General features: G+C 46.4%; 1 protein-coding gene across 4 annotated transcripts; it reads right to left on the bottom strand.

Annotated features, from left to right (window-relative positions):
* Positions 1–5,606: 5,606 nt before the first annotated feature.
* On the bottom strand, positions 5,607–23,786 carry LOC123144403 (V-type proton ATPase subunit B 1-like). Of its 4 annotated transcripts, none has more exons than XM_044563529.1 (7): positions 23,583–23,786; positions 23,165–23,238; positions 22,537–22,592; positions 22,322–22,420; positions 22,086–22,145; positions 21,668–21,779; positions 5,607–5,635 (listed from the first exon to the last, which is right to left on the bottom strand). In XM_044563529.1, the coding sequence occupies exons 2-7, from the start codon at positions 23,220–23,222 to the stop codon at positions 5,622–5,624; spliced, it is 399 nt and encodes a 132-aa protein (XP_044419464.1). In that variant the 5' UTR covers positions 23,223–23,238; positions 23,583–23,786; the 3' UTR covers positions 5,607–5,621. The 4 variants fall into 4 exon arrangements, with proteins under 4 accessions (XP_044419464.1, XP_044419462.1, XP_044419463.1 ...); XM_044563527.1 differs by lacking the exon at positions 5,607–5,635 and adding an exon at positions 5,739–5,806; XM_044563528.1 differs by lacking the exon at positions 5,607–5,635 and adding an exon at positions 6,478–6,520.
* Between the last annotated feature and the right edge of the window lie 235 nt (positions 23,787–24,021).

The raw sequence follows: 24,021 nt of genomic DNA, 5'->3' as shown, positions 1-24,021 counted from the left end.
AAGAGAAAGAAATCCACTTGCAAATCCCCTCCAGGTACTAATGGGTGGTAATAGAATCTACTAGTACCAAATTTACTATCAAGAATTAATCAGAAATTGAGTTGTAAGGAAGTCTGTCATTTTTCTATAAAATTTTATAGTGTTTATTATCAAATCTCCTCCTTGTAGTAGTGGGTGGTAAAACGATTTATCATTTTTACCACTAAGCACCAAGTGTATTACCATCAAAAGTCAACCCAAAAATGAGTCATAACACAGCAGAGCATCTTTACTATAAAATACATAGTGTTTTACTATCAAATCTCATGCTTGATTTGAGTTGTAAAATAGTTCTTTACTAGTTTACAATAATTTTACTACAAGTTATTTGTTCTTTACGATCAAATTAGGTAGAGTACAACTTGTAAGAGGGACGCGGTGTTTCTGCACATGAGCACACATGTGCTCGTTATCAGGGCTGCTCGTTCACGTCTTGAGATGCGGCGCATTTAATGGCGCAGGGATATACGAGAGACCAGATAATGATGGAAAATAGAGGATACGTATAGCGGGGGTGCTGACCTATGGGCCAGGAAACGGCGGAATGCCGGCCACCGTTATCCCATCAGAGTTGATTCGTGGCTCGGGACGCCCGCTGCCGTCCTCATCCGTGGAACAGGAAAACCAGTTTCCGTCTGCCATCGGCGCAGCGCGTCGAATGGCTGCTATTCGGCTGCATTCGATCCATTCCCCACCCCCGCCCCCGCCACAAGCTAGGTCGCCGTGCCAAGGATCCCTGCCGGCGTGCGAAGGAGCATCCCGAGATCTGGCTCATGGAGTTCCTGATGTTGGGGAACGTAGTAATTTCAAAAAAATTCCTACGCACACGCAAGATCATGGTGATGCATAGCAACGAGAGGGGAGAGTGTTGTCCACGTACCCTCGTAGACCGAAAGCGGAAGCGTTAACACAACGCGGTTGATGTAGTCGTACGTCTTCACGATCCAACCGATCAAGTACCGAACGCACGGCACCTCCGAGTTCAGCACACGTTCAGCTCGATGACGTCCCTCGAACTCCGATCCAGCCGAGTGTTGAGGGAGAGTTTCGTCAGCACGACGGCGTGGTGACGATGATGATCTTCTACCGACGCAGGGCTTCGCCTAAGCACCGCTACGATATTATCGAGGTGTAATATGGTGGAGGGGGGCACCGCACACGGCTAAGAGATCAATGATCAATTGTTGTGTCTTGGGGTGCCCCCCTGCCCCCGTATATAAAGGATCAAAGGGGGGAGGTGCGGCCAGCCTTGGGGCGCGCCAGGAGGAGTCCTACTCCCACCGGGAGTAGGACTCCCCCCCTTTCCTAGTTGGATTAGGACTTGGGAGGGGGGAAAGAGGAGAGGGAGAAGAAGGAAGGGGGGCGCCGCCCCCTTCTCCTTGTCCTATTCGGACTAGGGGGGAGGGGCGCGCGGCCCAGCCCTAGCCGCCTCTCCTCTCTTCCACCTAGGCCCACTAAGGCCCATTATGTTGCCGGGGGTTCCGGTAACCTCCCAGTACTCCGGTAAAATCCCGATTTCACCCGGAACACTTCCGATATCCAAACATAGGCTTCCAATATATCAATCTTTATGTCTCGACCATTTCGAGACTCCTCGTCATGTCCGTGATCACATCCGGGACTCCGAACAACCTTCGGTACATCAAAACATATAAACTCATAATATAATTGTCATCGAAACGTTAAGCGTGCGGACCCTACGGGTTCGAGAACTATGTAGACATGACCGAGACACGTCTCCGGTCAATAACCAATAGCGGAACCTGGATGCTCATATTGGCTCCCACATATTCTACGAAGATCTTTATCGGTCAGACCGCATAACAACATACGTTGTTCCCTTTGTCATCGGTATGTTACTTGCCCGAGATTCGATCGTCGGTATCTCAATACCTAGTTCAATCTCGTTACCGGCAAGTCTCTTTACTCGTTCCGTAATACATCATCTCGCAACAAACTCATTAGTTGCAATGCTTGCAAGGCTTAAGTGATGTGCATTACCGAGAGGGCCCAGAGATACCTCTCCGACAATCGGAGTGACAAATCCTAATCTCGAAATACGCCAACCCAACAAGTACCTTCGGAGACACCTGTAGAGCACCTTTATAATCACCCAGTTACGTTGTGACGTTTGGTAGCACACAAAGTGTTCCTCTGGTAAACGGGAGTTGCATAATCTCATAGTCATAGGAACATGTATAAGTCATGAAGAAAGCAATAGCAACATACTAAACGATCGAGTGCTAAGCTAATGGAATGGGTCAAGTCAATCACATCATTCTCCTAATGATGTGATCCCGTTAATCAAATGACAACTCATGTCAATGGCTAGGAAACATAACCATCTTTGATCAACGAGCTAGTCAAGTAGAGGCATACTAGTGACACTCTGTTTGTCTATGTATTCACACAAGTATTATGTTTCCGGTTAATACAATTCTAGCATGAATAATAAACATTTATCATGATATAAGGAAATAAATAATAACTTTATTATTGCCTCTAGGGCATATTTCCTTCAGTCTCCCACTTGCACTAGAGTCAATAATCTAGATTACACAGTAATGATTCTTACACCCATGGAGCCTTGGTGCTGATCATGTTTTGCTCGTGGAAGAGGCTTAGTCAACGGGTCTGCAACATTCAGATCCGTATGTATCTTGCAAATTTCTATGTCTCCCACCTGGACTAAATCCCGGATGGAATTGAAGCGTCTTTTGATGTGCTTGGTTCTCTTGTGAAATCTGGATTCCTTTGCTAAGGCAATTGCACCAGTATTGTCACAAAAGATTTTCATTGGACCCGATGCACTAGGTATGACACCTAGATCGGATATGAACTCCTTCATCTAGACTCCTTCATTTGCTGCTTCCGAAGCAGCTATGTACTCCGCTTCACACGTAGATCCCGCCACGACGCTTTGTTTAGAACTGCACCAGCTGACAGCTCCACCGTTCAATGTAAACACGTATCCAGTTTGCGATTTAGAATCGTCCGGATCAGTGTCAAAGCTTGCATCAACGTAACCATTTACGATGAGCTCTTTGTCACCTCCATAAACGAGAAACATATCCTTAGTCCTTTTCAGGTATTTCAGGATGTTCTTGACCGCTGTCCAGTGATCCACTCCTGGATTAGTTTGGTACCTTCCTACCAGACTTATAGCAAGGCACACATCAGGTCTGGTACACAGCATTGCATACATGATAGAGCCTATGGCTGAAGCATAGGGAACATCTTTCATCTTCTCTCTATCTTCTGCAGTGGTTGGGCATTGAGTCTTACTCAACTTCACACCTTGTAGCACAAGCAAGAATCCTTTCTTTGCTTGATCCATTTTGAACTTCTTCAAAACTTTGTCAAGGTATGTGCTTTGTGAAAGTCCAATTAAGCGTCTTGATCTATCTCTATAGATCTTGATGCCCAATATATACGCAGCTTCACCGAGGTCTTCCATTGAAAAACTCTTATTCAAGTATCCCTTTATGCTATCCAGAAATTCTATATCATTTCCAATCAACAATATGTCATCCACATATAATATCAGAAATGCTACAGAGCTCCCACTCACTTTCTTGTAAATACAGGCTTCTCAAAAAGTCTGTACAAAACCAAATGCTTTGATCACACTATCAAAGCGTTTATTCCAACTCCGAGAGGCTTGCACCAGTCCATAAATGGATCGCTGGAGCTTGCACACTTTGTTAGCTCCCTTTGGATCGACAAAACCTTCCGGTTGCATCATATACAACTCTTCTTCCAGAAATCCATTCAGGAATGCAGTTTTGACATCCATTTGCCAAATTTCATAATCATAAAATGCGGCAATTGCTAACATGATTCGGACAGACTTAAGCATCGCTACGGGTGAGAAGGTCTCATCGTAGTCAATCCCTTGAACTTGTCGAAAACCTTTCACAACAAGTCGAGCTTTATAGACAGTAACATTACCGTCAGCGTCAGTCTTCTTCTTGAAGATCCATTTATTTTCAATGGCTTGCCGATCATTGGGCAAGTCAACCAAAGTCCATACCTTGTTCTCATACATGGATCCCATCTCGGATTTCATGGCCTCAAGCCATTTTGCGGAATCTGGGCTCACCATCACTTCTTCATAGTTCGTAGGTTCGTCATGGTCTAGTAACATAACCTCTAGAACAGGATTACCGTACCACTCTGGTGCGGATCTTACTCTGGTTGACCTACGAGGTTCAGTAACAACTTGATCTGAAGTTTCATGATCATCATCATTAACTTCCTCACTAATTGGTGTAGGCGTCACAGGAACCGGTTTCTGTGATGAACTATTTTCCAATAAGGGAGCAGGTACAGTTACCTCATCAAGTTCTACTTTCCTCCCACTCACTTCTTTCGAGAGAAACTCCTTCTCTAGAAAGGATCCATTCTTAGCAACGAATGTCTTGCCTTCGGATCTGTGATAGAAGGTGTACCCAACAGTCTCCTTTGGGTATCCTATGAAGACACATTTCTCCGATTTAGGTTCGAGCTTATCAGGTTGAAGCTTTTTCACATAAGCATCGCAGCCCCAAACTTTAAGAAACGACAACTTTGGTTTCTTGCCAAACCACAGTTCATAAGGCATCGTTTCAACGGATTTCGATGGTGCCCTATTTAACGTGAATGCAGCCGTCTCTAAAGCATAACCCCAAAACGATAGCGGTAAATCAGTAAGAGACATCATAGATCGCACCATATCTAGTAAAGTACGATTACGACGTTCGGACACACCATTACGTTGTGGTGTTCCGAGTGGCGTGAGTTGCGAAACTATTCCGCATTGTTTCAAATGTAGACCAAACTCGTAACTCAAATATTCTCCTCCACGATCTGATCGTAGAAACTTTATTTTCTTGTTACGATGATTTTCAACTTCACTATGAAATTCTTTGAACTTTTCAAATGTTTCAGACTTATGTTTCATTAAGTAGATATACCCATATCTGCTCAAATCATCTGTGAAGGTGAGAAAATAACGATATCCGCCACGAGCCTCAATATTCATTGGACCACATACATCTGTATGTATGATTTCCAACAAATCTGTTGCTCTCTCCATAGTTCCGGAGAACGGCGTTTTAGTCATCTTTCCCATGAGGCACGGTTCGCAAGTACCAAGTGATTCATAATCAAGTGATTCCAAAAGTCCATCAGTATGGAGTTTCTTCATGCGCTTTACACCGATATGACCTAAACGGCAGTGCCACAAATAAGTTGCACTATCATTATCAACTCTGCATCTTTTGGCTTCGACATTATGAATATGTGTATCACTACTATCGAGATTCATTAAAAATAGACCACTCTTCAAGGGTGCATGACCATAAAAGATATTACTCATATAAATAGAACAACCATTATTCTCTGATTTAAATGAATAACCGTCTCGCATCAAACAAGATCCAGATATAATGTTCATGCTCAACGCTGGCACCAAATAACAATTATTTAGGTCTAATACTAATCCCGAAGGTAGATGTAGAGGTAGCGTGCCGACGACGATCACATCGACTTTGGAACCGTTTCCCACGCGCATCGTCACCTCGTCCTTGGCCAGTGTTCGCTTAATCCGTAGTCCCTGTTTCGAGTTGCAAATATTAGCAACAGAACCAGTATCAAATACCCAGGTGCTACTGCGAGCTCTAGTAAGGTACACATCAATAACATGTATATCACATATACCTTTGTTCACCTTGCCATCCTTCTTATCCGCCAAATACTTGGGGCAGTTCCGCTTCCAGTGACCAGTCTGCTTGCAGTAGAAGCACTCAGTCTCAGGCTTAGGTCCAGACTTGGGTTTCTTCTCCTGAAACTAGTGGTCTTATTGGCCATCAACACTTGATGCTCCTTTTTGATTTCTACCTCCGCAGCCTTTAGCATTGCGAAGAGCTCGGGAATCGTCTTATCCATCCCTTGCATGTTATAGTTCATCACGAAGCTCTTGTAGCTTGGTGGCAGTGATTGAAGAATTCTGTCAATGATGCTATCATCCGGAAGATTAACTCCCAATTGAATCAAGTGATTGTTATACCCAGACATTTTGAGTATATGTTCACTGACATAACTATTCTCTTCCATCTTGCAGCTGTAGAACTTATTGGAGACTTCATATCTCTCAATCCGGGCATTTGCTTGAAATATTAACTTCAACTCCTGGAACATCTCATATGCTCCATGACGTTCAAAACGTCGTTGAAGACCCGGTTCTAAGCCGTAAAGCATGGCACACTGAACTATCGAGTAGTCATCAGCTTTGCTCTGCCAGACGTTCATAACATCTGGTATTGCTCCTGCAGCAGGCCTGGCACCCAGCGGTGCTTCCAGGACGTAATTCTTCTGTGCAGCAATGAGGATAATCCTCAAGTTACGGATCCAGTCCGTGTAATTGCTACCATCATCTTTCAACTTTGCTTTCTCAAGGAACGCATTAAAATTCAACGAAACAACAGCACGGGCCATCTATCTACAATCAACATACTATCAGGTACTAAGTTCATGATAAATTTAAGTTCAATTAATCATATTACTTAAGAACTCCCACTTAGATAGACATCCCTCTAATCATCTAAGTGATCACGTGATCCAAATCAACTAAACCATAACCGATCATCACGTGAAATGGAGTAGTTTTCAATGGTGAACATCACTATGTTGATCATTGTGACGCCCGGATAATTAGGCTACAGTAAAACTCTGCTAATGGTGCCACATCACCTCTGATACTGTTGCAAATCTCGCGTTAGTTCAAAACCGATTCGGAATTCAACTTCAAATTAAAGGCAAACAATTAAAGTTTTCAAAAGTCAAAATAAAATGTTGTTAATGTGACAAATAAATCATGGATGATATTGGTGGAGAAACAACATCTTTTTAAAATATTTAAATACCCTAAAGTGATGACAACAGCAGCAAAAACAATTAGTTATACCCCTATAATATTTTATAAAATACTAAACTACTTTAGCTAGGTTCCAAAGTTATTGTGGCAGTGGTATAATTAATGTTACTATTTTAGGTACTAAATGAATATTTTACAAAACTAAAACAATTTGGGAAATAAAATTAAATCAGAAAAGAAAAATAAGAAAAAGGATAAGACTAAACAAAAATTAAAACAAAAAGAGAGCCTCCTGGGCCACTTGGCCCATCTAGCCAAAAGGGGCCAGCCCACCCCCTCGTCCCCTTCCTCTGCTACAGGGAGGCAGGGGGATCGTGGCGCTCATCCCCCCGGCCATGGCCACCCGAGCCCTGCGTGGAAGCCATCCACGACCTCCCCCTCAGTACAAAAGGCCCCCTCTCCCTCCTGCCAACCCTAGCCCACTACACCCCATTTTCCCCACGAACCCGTCTCCCCTCGCTCCTCCTCCCGAACGTGATCTGGATCGGGGCGCCCTTGCCCCTGTGCCCACCGCCGGCGCCCCGTCGCCCCTGTCCCCCGTCTCCGACCACCGCCGCCTGAGGCCCCGACGTCGGCGCCGCTGCCCCCCCCCCCCCCCCGTCGCCCGCCTCGCAGGACGCCGTGCTCGCCGCCCCGACGCCAACCGCCGTCGCCCGGAACCGTCGTCCTCGTCCCCACCGCGCCGGACGGCCTCAGCCTCCCCCGAGCCCACTGCCACTCCCTACGGCTCCCCAGTGAGCTCCGCTACCCCCCCTCTCTTCCTGGGCTCCGGTTCCCCTCCTGCTAGCTTCCCTGCTAGTACCGACCGCTGCCGTCCGCCATAGCTGCCTGGCTCGCGCACCCCGAGCTCCTTCGCCCGCACCGATGGTCCCCGCGTGCTCCTGGCACTCCCAGGGCCCCGTTGAGCCCCACATCTGGCCTTCCCGTGCCTCCCATCGCCGTGCCCGTGCAACCCCGAACTCCGGCCGATGCCATTTCCGGCCACCTCCGGACGAACCACTACCACCATCCGGCGCGGATCGTCTTGGCCGTTCGAACGCGACCAAGCGCGCGTGAAACGGACCCCTGTGGCCGAATTCCGGCCACGGCCGAGGCTCGCCGCCGTGTACGGGCTCGCCGGAGTGCCCTCCCGCCGGCGTCCGACGTGGCGCCTAGGGCCCACCCCCAGGGTCACTGACCAGCGGGCCCCTGGGCCCCACCTTTGACCCGTTGACTTCGGTCGATGCTGACTGGGCCAATCCCAGCAGCTGACATACGGGGCCCACCAATAAAGCCTTTAAAAAATAAAATAAAAATACTAATTAATCAGTTAGTTAAATTAGTTAGTTAAACTAATCCCTAATCAGACACTGACTAGTAGGGCCCACAATCTAATTAAGTTTTTTTTTTGTTTAAATTAACCCAGTTAATTAGCTACAGAGGCTGACATGTGGGCCCCACATGTCAGGGTGACATGGTCAGCGCACAGTTGACTGCTGATGTCACACATACGACATGCTGACGTCACCATTACTGTTTTGGATAATTCGAATTTAATTTAATAAATAAATAAATTCCAGAAATTCAAATAATCTTTGAAAATTCATATCTTTTAAACCGTAACTCGGATGAAAATGTTTTCTACATGAAAGTTGCTCAGAACGACGAGACGAATCCGGATACGCAGCCCGTTCGTCCGCCACACCTCCCTAACCTATCAAACTCGCAACATTCCCCCTCCGTTTCATCTGTCCAAAAATGCCTAACTCCGGGAAAACTTTCCGGATATTATCCCACTTCGCCAGTATCGTGTAGCACTGCGTTAGAACACTCCTATCGCTGCGCTTTGCCATGTTATGTCTCATCGTGCTTATGTTTGCATTGTATTTACTGTTTCTTCCCCCTCTTCTCTCCGGTAGACTACGAGACTGACGCTGCTGCTGCCCAGTTCGACTACGGAGTTGACGATCCCTCCTACTTGCCAGAGCAATCAGGCAAGCCCCCCCTTGATCACCAGATATCGCCTATTCTTCTCTATACTGCTTGCATTAGAGTAGTGTAGCATGTTACTGCTTTCCGATATCCTATCCTGATGCATAGCCTATCCTTGCTACTACTGTTGATACCTTTACCTGCAATCCTACATGCTTAGTATAGGATGCTAGATTTCCATCAGTGGCCCTACATTCTTGTCCGTCTGCTGTGCTATACTATCGGGCCGTGATCGCCTGGGCGGTGATCACGGGTATATACTTATATACTACATACATGACACATGTGATGACTAAAGTCGGGTCGGCTCGAAGGAGTACCCGCAAGTGGATCTTTGTGGCGGAGCGACAGGGCAGGTTGAGACCGCCTAGGTGAGAGGTGGGCCTGGCCCTGGTCGACGTTCGCGGTTACTTAACACGCTTAACGAGATCTTGGTATTTGATCTGAGTCTGGCCATTTGGTCTATACGCACTAGCCATCTACGCGGGAGTAGTTATGGGTATCCCGGCGTCGTGGTATCAGCCGAAGCCTTCGTGACGTCAGCGACTGAGTGGCGCGCGCCGTGTTGGACCGCTTTGACGTAACCGCCGTGATCGTGTGGGTTGCTAGGTCTGCTCGCGGCCGCGTTCGCAACGTGCAGGTGTGCATAGGGCGATGGGCCCAGACCCCTGCGCGCTTAGGATTAGACCGGCGTGCTGACCGCTCTGTTGTGCTTAGGTGGGGCTGCGACGCGTTGATCTTACGAGGCCGGGCATGACCCAGAAAAGTGTGTCCGGCCAAATGGGATCGAGCGTGTTGGGTTATGTGGTGCACCCCTGCAGGGAAGTTTATCTATTCGAATAGCCGTGTCCCTCGGTAAAAGGACGACCCGGAGTTGTACCTTGACCTTATGACAACTAGAACTGGATACTGAATAAAATACACCCTTCCAAGTGCCAGATACAACCCGGTGATCGCTCTCTAACAGGGCGACGAGGAGGGGATCGCCGGGTAGGATTATGCTATGCGATGCTACTTGGAGGACTTCAATCTACTCTCTTCTACATGCTGCAAGATGGAGGCTGCCAGAAGCGTAGTCTTCGACAGGATTAGCTATCCCCCTCTTATTCTGGCATTCTGCAGTTCAGTCCACTGATATGGCCCTTTACACATATACCCATGCATATGTAGTGTAGCTCCTTGCTTGCGAGTACTTTGGATGAGTACTCACGGTTGCTTTTCTCCCTCTTTTCCCCTTTCTATACCTGATTGTCGCAACCAGATGCTGGAGTCCAGGAGCTAGAGATCCCGAGGATGATTCTACATGGAGTTCGGCTTCGAGGAGTAGTTAGGAGGTCCCAGGCAGGAGGCCTTGCCTTTTCGATCGTTGCTACTTTTGTGCTAGCCTTCTTAAGGCAAACTTGTTTAACTTATGGCTGTACTCAGATATTGTTGCTTCCGCTGACTCGTCTATGATCGAGCACTTGTATTCGAGCCCTCGAGGCCCATGGCTTGTATTATGATGCTTGTATGACTTATTTATGTTTTAGAGTTGTGTTGTGATATCTTCCCGTGAGTCCCTGATCTTGATCGTACACATTTGCGTGCATGATTAGTGTACGGTCAAATCGGGGGCGTCACAAGTTGGTATCAGAGCCAACTGCCTGTAGGAATCCCCCTTTCCAACTCCTTGGCCGAAGTTGAGTCTAGTCAGTGAAAACTGTTTTACTAACATGGCTGTGTGGCTTACGGGCCCACGTCGCCATTGGGTGGTATTAGGATCTTTTACTCCTTGTCTATACTCTGGGACTCTGATCTCTCTTCTATTCAGGTTAAGTGAATTTTACTAAATCTAACATTAGGATCTCGTTATCACTTTCACCCGGAGAGCCCCTTATTACTGATGATCGTCTGCTGCACGTGAAGACCCTGAAGATACTCTCCGCTGATAACCCGAGAACTTGTGTTCATTGCTTTTGCAATTCCCTTTTATCGATAAACTCCTATGAATAACCACGTATACTCGCCATTCATACAATGTTTCTCAGTTGATCTTGTTATTACAAGATACCCCGAAATTCTCTCTGTTGTTCCGAGAATCCTTTGAGCTTACTGCCTTGCTGTTCTTTGTCATCTGAATACCCCTACGGATAATTCTCGCACTTACCGAGTATCCGGTCATCCCCAGTTGTTTCAAGTATTCCACAATAGTCTTCAAAATACTATTCGATCTTCCGAAAATCCTCAGGAGCCTATTGCTCTTGAAATTCTTGTTTGCTTGCATTATGGTTAATCCCAAAATTCTCATAATCTTATTGGCATCTCTTGTCATTATCATTTTGAGTCTGTTGATTCAATTTGTTGCGAATGCTCGCAATCCTCAATCATATCCTAGAATTCATTCTTCCGGCTCAGACGTCATTTTAAACGTGAGCTGGATCTCGACCTATCAAATTGCCATCGATTGTACCCCTAAGCCTATTCAACTTATCCATCCTTGATCAGAGCGTTGCTCCTGACCCCCCTGAGTTGGAAATCATAATTCTTTTGCATTTGAACTTTGAGTTAGTCAGTTGTTTCTATAATCAGATCTCCTGGCATTCTTCTTCCTCTGGTTGAGTACCGGTGCTCACATCAGATCCCTTGTGGACCATCGGTTCCCTTGTTGGATTTTATCCGACAGTGTCCTTCCTATTGAATAACCTTGTGAGCCTTTCCATGGGTATATAATGCCTTTGGTAAATTGTATCATCTGATTTTGAACAATGCCCTTCTTTCGAGCTTGTAATATTTACTCCGAAGTTTGTGGTATATGTTCCTAAGATGCCTTGATGGGTTGAACCTATACCTTCCCTAAAAAAAACCGTATGAACCCGAAGGTTTTCACAAGCCATAACCTTCTGGTATTTTACCAGATAATTTTCTACTAAATAACTTCATCGAACGCGAGAAGTAAATGAAAGGTTATGCATTGGAGAAGTGGGAGTCGACCTTGAACTTTGCGTTCATGCCCATGAACACGATGTAGATCTTATCATTAAAGCTTTTCTTAAATTAATTATTCCATTGGTATAAGTTCATCTTATATCTGGGATCTGGCCTTTTTCAATCGTGGTTCCGACCATGTTCTCCTTTAAATACCATTTCTCGTGCAAGTTTAAGCACTTGTCTTCTGCAGAGCAATACCCTAGTCCAACCTCTACTTTGATTTGTCGTCGAGCATTACCCCCCTGGTATCTCGAGATTATCACGGAACTGCATAACTTATTATGAGTTCTCCATCAAGTGCTACATTCTCATTGATTCCAATTTTCCACGGGCTCTGAGTTATTAATCACGCAAAGACACCGATAACTGAACCGAGTCCGCACTACGGTTCAACAACTCTTAGTAATCTTCCTTAAGTACGAGTTTGTACCCGATCACGCCATTCCTAGCCTGTTTGGCTATATCATTACCTTGATGATTTTAACTGTGTTACCTGGACCTTCCCAGCGCACAAATTTCGACAGTGAGCTAATCTTGCGTCGATCTCCCTCGTCATATCACTTCTCCTTGAATAGCAAACTTGAATTCGAGTTTGTGCCCTACCCGTGGTTCCAATAACCTTTCGCTTTCATCATTCCTTTGACTTGATGTCATCGTCGATCAATTACATCTTCTTGAAAACCTCTCGACAAATTTGTCGTGATCATTGTCAACAATTTGATTTCTTCCAAGTTGTGTGTCGAAATTCAGGATGAGAAATACCATCCTTGCCCCTCGATGAATTGTGTTATCATCGACAACATTCTTGCCTCCCCTCAACACAAACTTGTTCATATTTTGTGTTGTATCTTGATTTCCCTGCTATCCAACCTATGTTATGTTCTACCGTGGAGTATTACCATCTTCGATGTCAAGAATGTCGTGAGCATTACTCCACCTCTTAAGAATTCTTGGTACAGTGATACTTCTCACCATCACCATTCTTTCTTGGTCCCCGTGTTGTTTCTAAACGAAATACCGACAAATGGTCTGTGACGTGTAAATTCTAAACTTCTAGCAACCCTATTGCTTTGAAGTTATTGGTCTATAGTTTCATTCTACGTCTATGGCTTAATGAATCATCATTCGAACATTGATCGTGCTACCTAGCCCACATTTCGGGTGCACATTTCAACCAATGTTTAACTGTGTATGTTTTCCTCGAGCATACATCATTAAGTCATTCGATCTAACTATTGTTATCTCCTTGTTCACATAGTTGTGGAAATCCATCTTGGAACTCTCAATGGAATGTCGCTGAGTCCATCAGCCACCTCCTATCCCTCTCTTTGGTTTAATGAAGAACTCTGGTTTCGGAACTTGCTTTCATAGTTCATTTCCCGAGAATCTTATAATGTCATCCCATCAATTTGTGTTGCACTTTTCTTCTCAGACATCCTGAGTCTGAGGTATCCTGACACCAATCAGATCTGAATCTCGGTCAGGTATGATGGTTGGGACATATTTCCAAGAGTTATAACATTGGCCTATTTATGACCCGGTAAGGTGATGATACCCAGCACACCTGGCGGGAGGACCTATTGTTATAAGTTTTCCCTTTTAGCAAGGTTAGCTATTCTTCCATGAGAAAGTGGTAAGACTTATTCTATAAGTTGTTTCCGATGGATCCTTTGTATCCAACGTCTGACCTTTGCTTGAAGACCATGCCAATGTTATCTCGAAGCATGTCTGTGGTACTCCGATTTTCAATAAGAGCATTTGAAGAACAATGCAAAATTTTCTTTGCATTATCCAAACACCGTAGTATGGGTGATGTCATGAAATTTCTCTCACCTTACCTAAAGAGTTTTCTACATTATATCCTGTCCTGGATATCATGCTCTGCTTGTCCTTGGGGAGGATACACCCTTGAAATATGTGTTTAAACACATTTTCCTTTCCATTCTTCTGTTTAATCTGATAATCATATTTTCCTTTCCATTGTTTGGTTTAACCTTTCTGGTGATCTATATGATCTAAGCAGTAGTATTCTCCTGCTTATGTAAACACCCCGGTGTACAATCCTGTCAGTAAGACCCTGTTACTATTGTCGATGATATTCCGGTAACCACCGATGGACGAGAACTTTGCCTATTGGTCCGCCTCGTTTCGACGAGCAGGAAAATGGTTCTCTTCGTCCCTCACCCTTGGTACCGATGTGGTTGCCGACATAAAAGACATGCTATCCTCTGACATCCCTTGCTTACATGATCATGCAAGACGTCTCCGCCCTTCCTACTTTTAACCCACATGGTGGGCCCATAACCCACAGTTCCACAAGATCGAAACCTGACTCTCCTGTACACCCTTTTGTCAAAGTTACTCCTCGTGCTTGACTTTGTATGTAATTCACGGGCCACCTGCCTATTGATCTATTCTGGTATAAGACGCAATACTTATTCCCGATTGCTTTGAGCCCCTTTCACGCCCTGTTTCAGGCATCGAACGATTGCCTGGCCGCTTGAAACTCCTTATTGTACCTTCTTACTTTGCTCTCGATGTTTTCCTAAGTTTCGACTCAAGGGATACCTTGGTCCAAAACCCCAGAGCTAATTGCCGAATATCAGCCCTTGCAGACACCTGTCCTTGTAGTTTCCCTCCTATCCTTTCGTAAGTACGATGGAGCTCCCGAAGAAAGGATGCCAACATCGTCATGATGACCGAAGCAGATAAATGAAGACACCCACGTAATGGATCGACCTCTTCGAGAAGAGCAACCAAGACCGAGATGACTCGTTAGAATTTCGTAACCAAATCCCTTCCCCGTCACTTCCCCTCTTAAATCTCGGGACGAGATTTCTTGTAGTGGAGGAGAATTGTGACGCCCGGATAATTAGGCTACAGTAAAACTCTGCTAATGGTGCCACATCACCTCTGATACTGTTGCAAATCTCGCGTTAGTTCAAAACCGATTCGGAATTCAACTTCAAATTAAAGGCAAACAATTAAAGTTTTCAAAAGTCAAAATAAAATGTTGTTAATGTGACAAATAAATCATGGATGATATTGGTGGAGAAACAACATCTTTTTAAAATATTTAAATACCCTAAAGTGATGACAACAGCAGCAAAAACAATTAGTTATACCCCTATTATATTTTATAAAATACTAAACTACTTTAGCTAGGTTCCAAAGTTATTGTGGCAGTGGTATAATTAATGTTACTATTTTAGGTACTAAATGAATATTTTACAAAACTAAAACAATTTGGGAAATAAAATTAAATCAGAAAAGAAAAATAAGAAAAAGGATAAGACTAAACAAAAATTAAAACAAAAAGAGAGCCTCCTGGGCCACTTGGCCCATCTAGCCAAAAGGGGCCAGCCCACCCCCTCGTCCCCTTCCTCTGCTACAGGGAGGCAGGGGGATCGTGGCGCTCATCCCCCCGGCCATGGCCACCCGAGCCCTGCGTGGAAGCCATCCACGACCTCCCCCTCAGTACAAAAGGCCCCCTCTCCCTCCTGCCAACCCTAGCCCACTACACCCCATTTTCCCCACGAACCCGTCTCCCCTCGCTCCTCCTCCCGAACGTGATCTGGATCGGGGCGCCTTGCCCCTGTGCCCACCGCCGGCGCCCCGTCGCCCCTGTCCCCCGTCTCCGACCACCGCCGCCTGAGGCCCCGACGTCGGCGCCGCTCCCCCCCCCCGTCGCCCGCCTCGCAGGACGCCGTGCTCGCCGCCCCGACGCCAACCGCCGTCGCCCGGAACCGTCGTCCTCGTCCCCACCGCGCCGGACGGCCTCAGCCTCCCCCAAGCCCGCTGCCACTCCCTACGGCTCCCCAGTGAGCTCCGCTACCCCCCTCTCTTCCTGGGCTCCGGTTCCCCTCCTGCTAGCTTCCCTGCTAGTACCGACCGCCGCCGTCCGCCATAGCTGCCTGGCTCGCGCACCCCGAGCTCCTCCGCCCGCACCGATGGTCCCCGCGTGCTCCTGGCACTCCCAGGGCCCCGTTGAGCCCCACATCTGGCCTTCCCGTGCCTCCCATCGCCGTGCCCGTGCAACCCCGAACTCCGGCCGCCGCTAAGCTCACCGCCGATGCCGTTTCCGGCCACCTCCGGACGAACCACTACCACCATCCGGCGCGGATCGTCTTGGCCGTTCGAACGCGACCAAGCGCGCGTGAAACGGACCCCTGTGGCCGAATTCCGGCCACGGCCGAGGCTCGCCGCCGTGTACGGGCTCGCCGGAGTGCCCTCCCGCCGGCGTCCGACGTGGCGCCTGGGGCCCACCCCCAGGGTCACTGACCAGCGGGCCCCTGGGCCCCACCTTTGACCCGTTGACTTCGGTCGATGCTGACTGGGCCAATCCCAGCAGCTGACATACGGGGCCCACCAATAAAACCTTTTAAAAAATAAAAATAAAAATACTAATTAATCAGTTAGTTAAATTAGTTAGTTAAACTAATCCCTAATCAGACACTGACTAGTAGGGCCCACAATCTAATTAAGTTTTTTTTTGTTTAAATTAACCCAGTTAATTAGCTACAGAGGCTGACATGTGGGCCCCACATGTCAGGGTGACATGGTCAGCGCACAGTTGACTGCTGATGTCACACATACGACATGCTGACGTCACCATTACTGTTTTGGATAATTCGAATTTAATTTAATAAATAAATAAATTCCAGAAATTCAAATAATCTTTGAAAATTCATATCTTTTAAACCGTAACTCGGATGAAAATGTTTTCTACATGAAAGTTGCTCAGAACGACGAGACGAATCCGGATACGCAGCCCGTTCGTCCGCCACACCTCCCTAACCTATCATACTCGCAACATTCCCCTCCGTTTCATCTGTCCAAAAATGCCTAACTCCGGGAAAACTTTCCGGATATTATCCCCCTTCGCCAGTATCGTGTAGCACTGCGTTAGAACACTCCTATCGCTGCGCTTTGCCATGTTATGTCTCGTCGTGCTTATGTTTGCATTGTATTTACTGTTTCTTCCCCCTCTTCTCTCCGGTAGACTACGAGACTGACGCTGCTGCTGCCCAGTTCGACTACGGAGTTGACGATCCCTCCTACTTGCCAGAGCAATCAGGCAAGCCCCCCCTTGATCACCAGATATCGCCTATTCTTCTCTATACTGCTTACATTAGAGTAGTGTAGCATGTTACTGCTTTCCGATATCCTATCCTGATGCATAGCCTATCCTTGCTACTACTGTTGATACCTTTACCTGCAATCCTACATGCTTAGTATAGGATGCTAGATTTCCATCAGTGGCCCTACATTCTTGTCCGTCTGCTGTGCTATACTATCGGGCCGTGATCGCCTGGGCGGTGATCACGGGTATATACTTATATACTACATACATGACACATGTGATGACTAAAGTCGGGTCGGCTCGAAGGAGTACCCGCAAGTGGATCTTTGTGGCGGAGCGACAGGGCAGGTTGAGACCGCCTAGGTGAGAGGTGGGCCTGGCCCTGGTCGACGTTCGCGGTTACTTAACACGCTTAACGAGATCTTGGTATTTGATCTGAGTCTGGCCATTTGGTCTATACGCACTAGCCATCTACGCGGGAGTAGTTATGGGTATCCCGGCGTCGTGGTATCAGCCGAAGCCTTCGTGACGTCAGCGACTGAGTGGCGCGCGCCGTGTTGGACCGCTTTGACGTAACCGCCGTGATCGTGTGGGTTGCTAGGTCTGCTCGCGGCCGCGTTCGCAACGTGCAGGTGTGCATAGGGCGATGGGCCCAGACCCCTGCGCGCTTAGGATTAGACCGGCGTGCTGACCGCTCTGTTGTGCTTAGGTGGGGCTGCGACGTGTTGATCTTACGAGGCCGGGCATGACCCAGAAAAGTGTGTCCGGCCAAATGGGATCGAGCGTGTTGGGTTATGTGGTGCACCCCTGCAGGGAAGTTTATCTATTCGAATAGCCGTGTCCCTCGGTAAAAGGACGACCCGGAGTTGTACCTTGACCTTATGACAACTAGAACTGGATACTGAATAAAATACACCCTTCCAAGTGCCAGATACAACCCGGTGATCGCTCTCTAACAGGGCGACGAGGAGGGGATCGCCGGGTAGGATTATGCTATGCGATGCTACTTGGAGGACTTCAATCTACTCTCTTCTACATGCTGCAAGATGGAGATGCCAGAAGCGTAGTCTTCGACAGGATTAGCTATCCCCCTCTTATTCTGGCATTCTGCAGTTCAGTCCACTGATATGGCCCTTTACACATATACACATGCATATGTAGTGTAGCTCCTTGCTTGCGAGTACTTTGGATGAGTACTCACGGTTGCTTTTCTCCCTCTTTTCCCCTTTGTATACCTGATTGTCGCAACCAGATGCTGGAGTCCAGGAGCTAGAGATCCCGAGGATGATTCTACATGGAGTTCGGCTTCGAGGAGTAGTTAGGAGGTCCCAGGCAGGAGGCCTTGCCTTTTCGATCGTTGCTACTTTTGTGCTAGCCTTCTTAAGGCAAACTTGTTTAACTTATGGCTGTACTCAGATATTGTTGCTTCCGCTGACTCGTCTATGATCGAGCACTTGTATTCGAGCCCTCGAGGCCCATGGCTTGTATTATGATGCTTGTATGACTTATTTATGTTTTAGAGTTGTGTTGTGATATCTTCCCGTGAGTCCCTGATCTTGATCGTACACATTTGCGTGCATGATTAGTGTACGGTCAAATCGGGGGCGTCACAAGTTGGTATCAGAGCCAACTGCCTGTAGGAATCCCCCTTTCCAACTCCTTGGCCGAAGTTGAGTCTAGTCAGTGAAAACTGTTTTACTAACATGGCTGTGTGGCTTACGGGCCCACGTCGCCATTGGGTGGTATTAGGATCTTTTACTCCTTGTCTATACTCTGGGACTCTGATCTCTCTTCTATTCAGGTTAAGTGAATTTTACTAAATCTAACATTAGGATCTCGTTATCACTTTCACCCGGAGAGCCCCTTATTACTGATGATCGTCTGCTGCACGTGAAGACCCTGAAGATACTCTCCGCTGATAACCCGAGAACTTGTGTTCATTGCTTTTGCAATTCCCTTTTATCGATAAACTCCTATGAATAACCACGTATACTCGCCATTCATACAATGTTTCTCAGTTGATCTTGTTATTACAAGATACCCCGAAATTCTCTCTGTTGTTCCGAGAATCCTTTGAGCTTACCGCCTTGCTGTTCTTTGTCACCTGAATACCCCTACGGATAATTCTCGCACTTACCGAGTATCCGGTCATCCCCAGTTGTTTCAAGTATTCCACAATAGTCTTCAAAATACTATTCGATCTTCCGAAAATCCTCAGGAGCCTATTGCTCTTGAAATTCTTGTTTGCTTGCATTATGGTTAATCCCAAAATTCTCGTAATCTTATTGGCATCTCTTGTCATTATCATTTTGAGTCCGTTGATTCAATTTGTTGCGAATGCTCGCAATCCTCAATCATATCCTAGAATTCATTCTTCCGGCTCAGACGTCATTTTAAACGTGAGCTGGATCTCGACCTATCAAATTGCCATCGATTGTACCCCTAAGCCTATTCAACTTATCCATCCTTGATCAGAGCGTTGCTCCTGACCCCCCTGAGTTGGAAATCATAATTCTTTTGCATTTGAACTTTGAGTTAGTCAGTTGTTTCTATAATCAGATCTCCTGGCATTCTTCTTCCTCTGGTTGAGTACCGGTGCTCACATCAGATACCTTGTGGACCATCATATGGCTCCTGCTAGTTGCCGATAACTCGGTTACAAAACATGATCATCTCATACAATAAAATATAGCATCATGCCTTGACCATATCACATCACAACATGCCCTGCAAAAACAAGTTAGACGTCCTCTACTTTGTTGTTGCAAGTTTTACGTGGCTGCTACGGGCTGAGCAAGAACCGTTCTTACCTACGCATCAAAACCACAACGATAGTTTGTCAAGTTGGTGCTGTTTTAACCTTCGCAAGGACCGGGCATAGCCACACTCGGTTCAACTAAAGTTGGAGAAACTAACACCCGCCAGCCACCTCTGTGCAAAGCACGTCGGAAGAACCAGTCTCGCGTAAGCGTACGCGTAATGTCGGTCCGGGCCGCTTCATCCAACAATACCGCCGAACCAAAGTATGACATGCTGGTAAGCAGTATGACTTATATCGCCCACAACTCACTTGTGTTCTACTCGTGCATATGACATCTACGCATAAAACCAGGCTCGGATGCCACTGTTGGGGAACGTAGTAATTTCAAAAAAATTCCTCCGCACACGCAAGATCATGGTGATGCATAGCAACGAGAGGGGAGAGTGTTGTCCACGTACCCTCGTAGACCGAAAGCGGAAGCGTTAACACAACGCGGTTGATGTAGTCGTACGTCTTCACGATCCGACCGATCAAGTACCGAACGCACGGCACCTCCGAGTTCAGTACACGTTCAGCTCGATGACGTCCCTCGAACTCCGATCCAGCCGAGTGTTGAGGGAGAGTTTTGTCAGCACGACGGTGTGGTGACGATGATGATGTTCTACCGACGCAGGGCTTCGCCTAAGCACCGCTACGATATTATCGAGGTGTAATATGGTGGAGGGGGGCACCGCACACGGCTAAGAGATCAATGATCAATTGTTGTGTCTGGGGTGCCACCTGCCCCCGTATATAAAGGATCAAAGGGGGGAGGTGCGGCCAGCCTTGGGGCGCGCCAGGAGGAGTCCTACTCCCACCGGGAGTAGGACTCCCCCCCTTTTCCTAGTTGGATTAGGACTTGGGAGGGGGGAAAGAGGAGAGGGAGAAGAAGGAAGGGGGGCGCCGCCCCCTTCTCCTTGTCCTATTCGGACTAGGGGGGAGGGGCGCGCGGCCCAGCCCTAGCCGCCTCTCCTCTCTTCCACCTAGGCCCACTAAGGCCCATTATGTTGCCGGGGGGTTCCGGTAACCTCCCGGTACTCCGGTAAAATCCCGATTTCACCCGGAACACTTCCGATATCCAAACATAGGCTTCCAATATATCAATCTTTATGTCTCGACCATTTCGAGACTCCTAGTCATGTCTGTGATCACATCCGGGACTCCAAACAACCTTCGGTACATCAAAACATATAAACTCATAATATAACTGTCATCGAAACGTTAAGCGTGCGGACCCTACGGGTTCGAGAACTATGTAGACATGACTGAGACACGTCTCCGGTCAATAACCAATAGTGGAACCTGGATGCTCATATTGGCTCCCACATATTCTATGAAGATCTTTATCGGTCAGACCGCATAACAACATACGTTGTGCCCTTTGTCATCGGTATGTTACTTGCCCGAGATTCGATCGTCGGTATCTCAATACCTAGTTCAATCTCGTTACCGGCAAGTCTCTTTACTCGTTCCGTAATACATCATCTCGCAACAAACTCATTAGTTGCAATGCTTGCAAGGCTTAAGTGATGTGCATTACCGAGAGGGCCCAGAGATACCTCTCCGACAATCGGAGTGACAAATCCTAATCTCGAAATACGCCAACCCAACAAGTACCTTCGGAGACACCTATAGAGCACCTTTATAATCACCCAGTTACGTTGTGACGTTTGGTAGCACACAAAGTGTTCCTCTGGTAAACGGGAGTTGCATAGAACTTCCTGGGATAATATCAGACATCTCTCAGATATTATAAAGGTTACCATAAGTTAAGATGGAGCCTTTCACAAAGAATAGATTATTTAACTAATCTCCAGTTCTCCTAAGAAGTGTCCATGCCACTTGTCTACCCTAAGCATAAGAAAGTTTACGATAACATGAAATAACTCACCAGAAATATCCAAGTAAGCCTCGGGCAATATAGGGGGGCCATTATCAATAGGTTTTCCAGAGCCATTAAAAATGCGTCCAAGCATATCAAGTGAGACGGGAGTTTTCAAAACCTGTAACACAAAACGGTGCCATATGCAAAGAAATAAAGTGGTGAAGTTGAGACGAGTCAACAAAGCCTCATTCGAAAAATAAAGTTATTCAGCAGGAAGACGTTTGATATCACTAAATGTTCATGCCTAGCATTTTCTGGGTTCAGTTTCCATATCCAACTTTAAGATGGCTGATGTCATTTATTGTTCATACTGAAATTGTATAGCTATAGTTTGATGATCTGGGTATTTATTGCATAGAAAGAAATAAAGCATTTAATGATTGAACGACAAAGAATCAGAAGCAAAGATGTGAATAACAGGTACCTCGCCTGTGAACTGCACAGTAGTATACTTGTTGTCTATCCCTGAAGTACCTTCAAATACCTTAAGAGGCACGCAGCTCAGTATCCAAAAAAGGTCAAGTACCATGTAACCAAATACAATTTAATGCACTGGATCCCTAAGCAAACTATGTAAAAAATCAGATCAAATGCAACATCGTGTAAAACTCAATTGGCATTCTTCAATCAAGAGAATATGGTCCATAGAAAGGAAACAACCTGCACAACAGCTTTTTCACCATCGACTTCGAGGACTTGACCACGACGAGTGGTGCCATCTCCCAATCGGATGTTCACAATCTCCTGATACTTTGGGCCCTAAAATAGGTTTATACAGCGAAAATTTACTGAGTGTGAGAATGGTTATTTGATCCAACCATAATTTCGGTAACATTAGCAGCTATAGCTATATAGAGAAGAATGACAAATCATACCTTTACTTTGTCCAAAATAACCAACGGCCCTGCCACACCGGAGACAGTCCTATACTCTGCATGACAAGCAGAAATTCATTATCATCTTTGCTATATCACCCAAATGGGTTTTCAAAAAAAGACTAATGATTTCCTAAAAAAACTATATAGACTAATGTGAAAGATAGGAAGCAACACCGGCGGGGGGTGCTAGATAGGCCACACCGAGTGTAAGTACAACTAGTGTGAAACTATGGGAGAAAAGCAAAGATACAACGGAGAAAGGCAAGGACCTCAGGACCATGGTTCAGGAGAACATTGCTGATACTGATTTGCAGCACATTCCTGTCAGGATCAAGAATAAACGAACAGGACAACCTTTACTGTCTGCCAGCATATTTACTTTAAAGATTGATAAAATCTCAGTTTCATCGGGTCAAAAAAACATCTCCGTTTCATCAAATGAGTGCACTCTAGCAGCATGCCAATCGTCCGGCATCTATTATCTTTATATGCACAGCAGAGCACTAATGTAGCAAACCTATCCGTTCGCCATTGGAGTAACACAAGAAAGCTAAACAATCTAGGCTGTAATTCTCAAGAGCAATATACATACCACAAGCTTCGGTTTGCCTTGGTCAAGACTTACCTATGCCAATCTCCAATGTCCCCTCCTCCATCTCGGCGCCATCCTTCGCCAGACCCATGCTGGCGACGAACAACCTGCAGGAAATGGCAAAATCAAGGAAACCGTCCAAAGAAACAAAGGAGGAAGAAAGTGACCACGATAGGCCATAGGACCAATCTAGACCGATGGATCACTCCAATCAACACCGCCGCATCAAACGCGCCAACCCCACTAAAATTGCACTCTCCTAAATGCCTGAGTAAGAAAAGGCTTGCAATATTTCCCGCTTGAACTCTACCAGCAGATCTGGGCTCTCGGTCGGATCTTGGTCCAGGATCCGAGGATGGGAACAAACACAGCACAAGGATCAACCCAATTCTCCCCGGATTGGGCGCTAGTTGGCTGGGATTTGAGCGGGTTGAGTCGCGAGGAGACGCACCTTGGGTCGGGTTGGCAGCAGAGAGGTAACGAGATGGAGAACGAGAGGGAGAGGAAGACAGAGACGTGGCTAGAACCCAACGTGGGTGGTGGAGACGACGACACGAGCGGAGGAGGAAGGCTAACGAAATTAAACACCAGAGCCCAAATTGAAAGAAAAAAAATTAACACGGTGCAATCACCTCACTACACACATACACCCTATCTCTATGAGTTCTCTCCCTCTATCCCATAATATAAGAGCGTTTTTGAAATTTTAAAACTAGTATATGGAACGGAGGGAGTAGTTTGAGATGCTGAGGCAGCACGTCATCTTGATCCAAATTAAAATTATTAAATATACATACATAAATACGTGTATATCTATTTTGCGTTAAATTCTGCCTGAGCTCGTCGCTCCGGCCATTACAGGTGAATAAAAAGAGAAAGAAATCCACTTG

The sequence above is a fragment of the Triticum aestivum genome, chromosome 6D (assembly GCF_018294505.1).
Source record: "Triticum aestivum cultivar Chinese Spring chromosome 6D, IWGSC CS RefSeq v2.1, whole genome shotgun sequence".
NCBI classification, from domain to species: domain Eukaryota; kingdom Viridiplantae; phylum Streptophyta; class Magnoliopsida; order Poales; family Poaceae; genus Triticum; species Triticum aestivum.
The sequence above is the reverse complement of the archived record's forward strand: the minus strand, read 5'-3'. Positions and strand labels throughout refer to the sequence as shown.